This window comes from Arabidopsis lyrata (assembly GCF_000004255.2).
Source record: "Arabidopsis lyrata subsp. lyrata unplaced genomic scaffold ARALYscaffold_103, whole genome shotgun sequence".
NCBI classification, from domain to species: Eukaryota; Viridiplantae; Streptophyta; class Magnoliopsida; order Brassicales; family Brassicaceae; genus Arabidopsis; species Arabidopsis lyrata.
The window spans coordinates 3,166-10,530 of record NW_003302477.1 but is presented as its reverse complement, the minus strand read 5'-3'; the positions used below and the strand labels follow the sequence as shown (position 1 = coordinate 10,530).

Below are 7,365 nucleotides of genomic sequence, written 5' to 3'. Positions count from 1 at the left end.
CCACGTCATCATATGAATCTGATATCTCTCCTGATGTATCCGCGGACTTTCGCTTCTCGTCGCTTCTTCTTCTGTTCCCCTGGCCGGTCCAATGCAATCACCGACTCACCAGAAACTCGGTCAAGAGAATTCTCGGATAATTACGACGATGCCACTGTCACGTCGACAAAGAAGAAGAAGACGACGAATTATGATACTGCCGTGACTACTACTACGAGGCTTATAAGCGGAGGAACCGCCGTGACGCAAAACGTGGACTCACCGGATCCGTTAACTGACTTCCGGCGATCAATGCAAGAGATGATTGACGCCGCCATTGACGCCGGAGAACTTAGCCGTGATCCGAACGATGGTTACGATTTCTTGGATGAGCTCCTACTCACTTATCTCTCCTTGAATCCAACCGACACACACAAGTTCGTCATCAGGGCTTTCTCCGACATATTGGTCTCACTCTTGTCTGAAGAACGCCGAATATGCTGACGTGGCGGCAGCCGCCGGGATAAAAACGCCCGTGTATTGAATGCAACACGTGACTATTAGTTCAGTGAACCTAACTTTCTCTTTTTCCATTGTAATTTGTACGTCTTCATGGAAGAGTAGCTAAGCAACCCAAAAAAATTAATACTGACAATTTTATATTTTGTATGTTTTTTTTTTAATTATTGAATGATGAAAAGGATAGAAATTTTTTGAGATAATGTGAAATATTTGAGATAATTCATATATTTGGTTGGATAGTATAAACTATAAAGTTAGATATTTTGTTGACGAAAATAACTTTTTTAATGATTTTCTAGTTTTAAAATGAAATAAAAAAATCATTCATATAAACAGCACATTAAGATAGCGGACCGGGATATCAAAACTGGTCCACTCCCATGTTCGAGTGAAACGGAAAATCAAAACATGTTTTTGTGTTTAGCATAACTATTGGCAAAAAAGAAAAGCACTAGAACTAGTAGTAAATTTCTAATGATATGGATAAAAGTAACTTGTTCGGAGGTATAAGATATAATTAAAAAATGGTTTTATAGTTAAATTAAACTTATGTATTAACAAGTAAATCAGCTAAATACGGCCAAAAAAACTTTATGATAAGAGTTAAAAAACTCGGTTTGATCAATGAAGCATAAGGTTGAGTAGACAACAATATCACCAAGGTACAAAGCTTGAGGCATCGATAAACTCTCTAGTTGCTTATATATTGTCAAGGCATGCATGGATCGTGTTTTAAATATTACTATGTATCCATACTTTAATAAAGGGACATATATAGTTAATCTTTCTACACGATATAAAGTAAAACTTTGCTTTCTGTATATATAAATCAAAATTAACGATTACTTATTAGTCTACCTCATATGATATCTAAATTTCTTCTGTACGTATAGAATTCACATTGCCTTCATGGTTGTATCCATGTATCAGAGATGATCAGCATTTGATGTTAAATATTCATATTAGATTTAATTTTTCTTTTTCTTTTTTTTCGTATGGAGCTAACATCGCCTTTCATGGTTGTATATATAACATATACATGTATCAGAAGTCAATTTTTGTCTTTGATGTTTAAATGTTTGAAAATGAAAATGCATGGAGCTATATATATGTATCGTTAAGAAAACTAAAGGAATGATACTTTTTTTTGCTTATTGTTTCTGTACAAAATGTATGAAGTAATATTGTTTATACATCAATTATATATTGAAATCTATTCTTCTCTTCTGCTTCTTTCCATTAGATTTACACGTGACACTACTCCGTGGCAACACAACATAATTGAGATCCTAAGAGACGGATGTTGGAAGGTCCACTCGACCAAATAAACTAAAAAAAATGTACGTTATACTAATTTATAAGGGTCTAATTTTTTTGTCCAAAAAAAAAAAAAGGGTCTAATTTATTAAAAACAAAGTATTAAAAAGTTAGTTGGTTTAGGTGAAAGTAAGACTATGCCATTTGTCTTATTCACTAAAGGGTTAAAACTAGCCTCTAGACCCGCTCAATTGCGAGTAAAACACTCAACTTAATCTAATTAATTTAGTAAGAGAATAGTATACACTTAAATTATACAGGTCTAAATAGCTCATATTCGTTGACACTTTGAATAGGTTATACGTATGTGTAAATTTCGGCAAAGTTAAACAGAAGAAAACTAAATCTCATTTTTGCAATGAAGCAATGAAATAAGCATGTCTTTTATTGCAAGAAAGGTGCATATGTGTGAAATTTGCAACTAATTTGACTATGATGTTATATATTTGTAATCAGAGAAAATGTGGGTTAATATTGTTAAATCGCCATATATTTGTAATAACTAACTAAGCTTTTGCATAAGTTAACGACCCAAAACGTCTACAATAATAATAAGGAATCTTAATTATACTTTTCAAGTTGGTAAATGGTGCCTGGTTTTCTGCCGCTTGTCTCCACCTCTGCCTAACCACTTGGTTGATAATGATGATAAGTCAATAGAAATTTACGTTTAAATATATATATATTTAAATATATATATTTTGTTTGTTAAATTTATAGTCTATGTCACTATGTGTATTTATTTATTTTTTTGTTAAAAACTATGTGTATGTTTGTGTGAGATAGAGAGAGTTAATTTGGGTCAAACGTATACAGTAGAGTTTCATATGTCCATCTCGTTGCGAATTTAAGGTAATTTAGATAGGAAATTATCTGTCAACCACCTCACTGTTTTAAACGAATCACAAAAAGAATCCGAGAAGAAACAATTTGCTTACAAGCCTTTACCCGAACAATCCCGTAAATCACAGAATACGTGTGATTAGTTACATCCCATAACGTTAATGATATATTACGAGTTTAATTAGATGATTTTTATTTACTTATTTATAAATGGAAACATGCATCATGCATGATATTTTCGGCAAAATTATACAATTACTTTTGTTAACCACAAGGTCGGAGGTTCGACCCCTCCTTTCAGCGGTCTTATCATTCTTTTTAACCTATTAATCACCCAATAGGAAAAAATTTCATTCAATATAATGTCCTACACAGATCAGCAAATGAAATCAACTCGATAAAAGTGTAAACATTCCAAGTTTCTCAAAGTTTTAATCAGAAGCTCAAAAACAGTTAAAGACTTGCAACATATCAGAAGCTCAAAAGAGGGTGCCCAAACTCTCTAGTTTATTATACAAATCTGCAGAAACATTATTACTTCATTACACAGATAAACATTGTTTACCACTTCAACAACAAACCCAAAACACACAAACTCTTCTCTATACGAAACATTCTCATATCTTACATCATAATCTAAAATCTATCACTTAACATCATTTTATTTTAATCTTACATCTTCCTCTGAAGAGTAATCAAATCAAGAGTAGATCCATATTTCACATTCAAAGCTTGAGCACACCAACCATGTCCATCATCAACTGTAGGCATCCTCACCTCAATCACAGGAACCACCGGAGTCGAAGATCCCGGCATCAACACAGCTGCAAAAACCCGTAAAGCATTCGACGCATCGATGTCCATACAAACATTGATCTCCGGAACACCTTTAGGCGCCGGCGGAATCCCAACTATCTTGAAATACCCAAGAAGATGGTTCTCTTCAACAGTCTCTCCTTCTCCTTCGTATATAATGATCAGAGCTTCTTTCTGGTTGTCTTGAACCGTTGTGAAGAAGAGGTCTTTCCGCGCTGGAACCATCGTGTTACGCGGAATCACGGGTATGAATTTGTTTCCGTTAGCTCTTACTCCAACTGCAAGAGGTGTGGCTTGTATGGTTAAGAGATCTAAGCTCCCAAACGGATCATGAATCCCTGAAGTCACCGCACCTTCCAAGGCAGCTCCCCTAACCGCAGCTTCTAACGGATTCACGCCTTTGTAAATCTCATCTTTCTTGCACACGTTCTTGATAATAGTTCTTACTTTCGGGATGTAAGAACACCCTCCAACCATTATCACATCATCGATATCACCAACCTCGACTCTCGCATCTCGCAGACACTGCACAACAAGTCTCTCACATTCCTCAAATACCTTCTGGTTCACTTTCTCAAACTCCAATCTATCAAGAACCTTGGAAATCTTGTTACCGTTTCCCAAATCCACTTCAATTTGGACATTTTCTTGATCCGATAGCCTGTGAATAGCGTCCTGTGTCGCTACACGGAGCAACCCCGAAGCTTCTTCAGTTGGTGGCGCAATATGGCGCATTGTGTTCTGCAAAACGTCTTCTCCTCCAATGGGGCTTCCAGCTAAAGCTTTTATCTGTGAAACACCACCAGCAGTTGCAGTAACAGCAACATCGCAATAACCAGCACCCATATTGAATATAACCGCAAGCCTCTCGCTTCCGCTTCCCATGTTATCGTGCGTAGTCATCTGCTGCTGTTGCGCATAAAGTAACGCAATTGCAGTTGGTTCTGGCATCAAACGAAGTACATGAAGTCCAGCCATAGCACAAGCACGTTCAATCCGTGTGAGCTGGAACCTAGAAAACGAAACCGGAACCGTGAGTACCACATTTCTCACAGGCCGTTTCAACTGAGCTTCAGCCATTAGACGCAATTCCACAAGGAATATCGCTAAAACTTCCTCAGGAGTCGTAGATCTCCAAGCATTGTTCACCAAAGCCGCGATAAACGGTCTGACTCCAATGTCAAGAGTTTGAACCAAGAAAGGAAGGTTCTTGCTAGCGTGAACCACAGGATCAGTGTCTGCACGGCCAATGAGCCGCTTCATGTTGAAGATAGCGGCTCCAGTTAGCATTTCCTGCTCGTGTGCGAGCTGGTTGCTAACTCCACCAGCAGGAACTTCGTCTTTGAAAGTTACAAATGATTTGATGAGTTTCTGGTTTCTTGTGTTCCTCAAGATGTGAACTTGAGAGCCGTTCCAAACAGCTATACTGCATTGAGAAGTACCAATGTCGATACCAACGGCGATTTCGGGTAACGAAGGAGAAGATGATGATTTCTCCTCTCCAGTGTTTTCACTGTCTGATGCTACTGTGTATTCTTGTTCTGCCATTTCCTGCAAATTTTTCAGATTCAAGATTCAAGGTCTGAACATAGACAATATGATACTTAGACATCAACTACTGGTAAGAACGGCTTAAGATATTCAAGATTCATCAACACAATCGAAGATTTGTCCTTTCAAGATTTCATCAACACTACAACACTCAACATTCTAAACATACAAAGAACCAATTCTAACACAAACTGAAACTAATTTTGAAGTGTCTTGTAGGATTTTATCAGGATATGACACTCCTACGATCCCACCCATATAAGATTCGAAATTGACAAATAAACTTGAATCAAATAGACTAGTAATCAGAAAAGCTAACGATCGAAATTTCAATAAGTACAAGAACTGAGCTAAAACCAAACAAGGTGTTATGCAAAAAAAGAGGACTCGGAAACAACAAACCTGACCAAAAGGAGAGATCTTTGACAAAAAAAAAAGAGAGGGTTTGTTTGTAGCTGTTGCGGATTTAGAAGAAAAGGGTTTGTGAGTCGAGAAGAGCGAAGCGAAGAAATAGAGCAGGTTTTAGAAGGTGCGAGAGAAAGATTGTTACTGTGCTTCCTTCGTCTTCTAGAGTTTGCTAGAGAAAAGAGGAGGGAGTTCTTTTTTTTTTTCCTCGCTAAATTAATTTGCCGACCCACAAAAATAATCTAATTTACTATTTTTCCAAATTTGGGCCGATTTGAAGTAACCTTGTATATGGACTAGCCCTGGGTCTTCGGCGAAAACGGGTTATTCGGGTCGGTTGTTCGGTTATGGGAAAATTCGGTTTTTGAGAAAAGCTCCCGAATTGAACCGAAATTAATTTCGGTTCGGTTCGGTCGGTATTCGGGTTTTTCGGATCGGTTATCAAGATTTATTTCACATCCGAAATTAAACCGGAAATTTTGAGATTCGGTTTTCTTAACCCGAATTAAACCTGTATCAAAAACAAATATCAGACAATACATCAAAAAATAACCATTACAGACCATTACAGAAGCTGCTAAGCTAGCAGCTAGCATTGTATCAATCACCATATTACAGATCATACAAACACTAGAGTATTAGTACTCATAGCAAGTTGTTTGTTATACAAAAGCATGCTTATCGCATCAAAAAGTAGACAAAAAGCAGCTTCAAAGTCAGTACTATCCCGTCCATTGTTAAGGCTGCATATTCACGTCAAAAAGAACAAAAGTGCAGCTTCCTACCTACACATGAAAATAATAACAAAAATTGATCAGAAACTTAAGTATTTAAGTATCTAAGCTAACAATCTAAACTCTAAAGCAAACTTCAGCAATTAACAGTCTAAAGAGAAGCAGTTAACAATCTATAGAAAACAAGAACTGAAGACAAAGTAGTTCACTTTACTTTAACTACTAAATTAGGACAGAGTAGTTCACTTTACCTTAACTACCTGTCATACTTTGAAGATTCATGGAGGAGCTGGAGTTGAATTCTGAGAATCTGTAAAAAGAAAAACAAAGTCAAAGTAGAAAAGATTAAAAAATAAAAATACATAATCACAGAATAAAAGAGTTAAGTGTACTTACCAAGAGATTCAAAAAACTCAACTTCTTTCAACATTTGCACTAAGTTTGCTACTTGTACTTCAGATTTAAATGAACACCTTAGCCACTGTTGGGTGCATAGCAAAACCTCAATCATGTAAGGAGTTAAAGAACTCCTATAAGGGTCCAACACTCGACCACTTGTACTAAAAGCCGACTCCGAAGCAACAGATGAGGCTTGTACTGCTAGAACATCTCTAGCAAGCTCTGACAAGATTGGATACTTTGAGCTGTTACACCTCCACCAACTCAGAACATCATAAGCCAACCCCAACTTATTTTCAACTTTCACCTCAGTTTTCTCGGTCAAATACATTTGCAACTCATTGCAGCCAACATCACTTCTTCCTAACTGAGCTACCTTATCATAAAGAGACTCCATTGGCTCACAATCATCTTCATCAGCTGATAACTCACACATGGCTGTTGGTGGGTCCGAATCTGTAGTAGCTTCAGTGTCAACTGGTGGTTTGCTCAGCCTGAAACTATATTCCTCATAAAGCCTTTTCATTGCACTTGTAACAGAAGCATGAAGTTGCAGACTCTCTATTGTATCCTTACCATAGAGCTGATCAAAGCAGAGAGAAGCAAACTTCATCTTGTTGCGAGGATCAAAAACACTAGCCACAATCACCAACGGATTCATGTTAAGTAATCCATCCCAGTACTTATCGAACTTATCTCTCATGACACGAGCTTGCTTCCTCGTCTCCTCCTCAGCATCTCACACTTAGTGATGAGACTCTCTCAATATTGACAATTTCATTGTAACACATAGTAGAAG

The 7,365-nt window shown here is 37.1% G+C and overlaps 2 protein-coding genes and 1 long non-coding RNA gene across 3 annotated transcripts in view; 1 reads left to right on the top strand and 2 right to left on the bottom strand.

Moving 5' to 3' along the window:
* The window catches only part of LOC9298963 (transcription repressor OFP16), a 1,241-nt gene extending 513 nt beyond the window's left edge, over window positions 1-728 (top strand). The window contains 2 exon segments of the mRNA XM_021017863.1: window positions 1-44; window positions 46-728. The exon segment at window positions 1-44 is cut by the window's left edge and continues 5 nt beyond it. Of these exon segments, the coding sequence (XP_020873522.1) occupies window positions 1-44; window positions 46-483 (482 nt within the window). The 3' untranslated portion in view covers window positions 484-728.
* Window positions 729-3,149: 2,421 nt separating this feature from the next.
* LOC9298961 (heat shock 70 kDa protein 8) lies at window positions 3,150-5,627 on the bottom strand. The gene is made up of 2 exons (XM_002862838.2): window positions 5,431-5,627; window positions 3,150-5,028 (listed from the first exon to the last, which is right to left on the bottom strand). Exon 2 carries the CDS (start codon window positions 5,023-5,025, stop codon window positions 3,334-3,336), a length of 1,692 nt encoding a protein of 563 aa, XP_002862884.1. The 5' UTR covers window positions 5,026-5,028; window positions 5,431-5,627; the 3' UTR covers window positions 3,150-3,333.
* A 455-nt stretch (window positions 5,628-6,082) lies between these two features.
* On the bottom strand, window positions 6,083-6,590 carry LOC9298965. The gene is made up of 3 exons (XR_002330416.1): window positions 6,564-6,590; window positions 6,419-6,477; window positions 6,083-6,218 (listed from the first exon to the last, which is right to left on the bottom strand). It is a non-coding gene; the product is annotated as an uncharacterized LOC9298965 (long non-coding RNA).
* Window positions 6,591-7,365: the final 775 nt, after the last annotated feature.

Bases quoted from the DNA above. Each gene is read 5' to 3' on its own strand.
- LOC9298961 (XM_002862838.2), bottom strand. From the start codon at position 5,025: ATGGCAGAACAAGAATACACAGTAGCATCAGACAGTGAAAACACTGGA.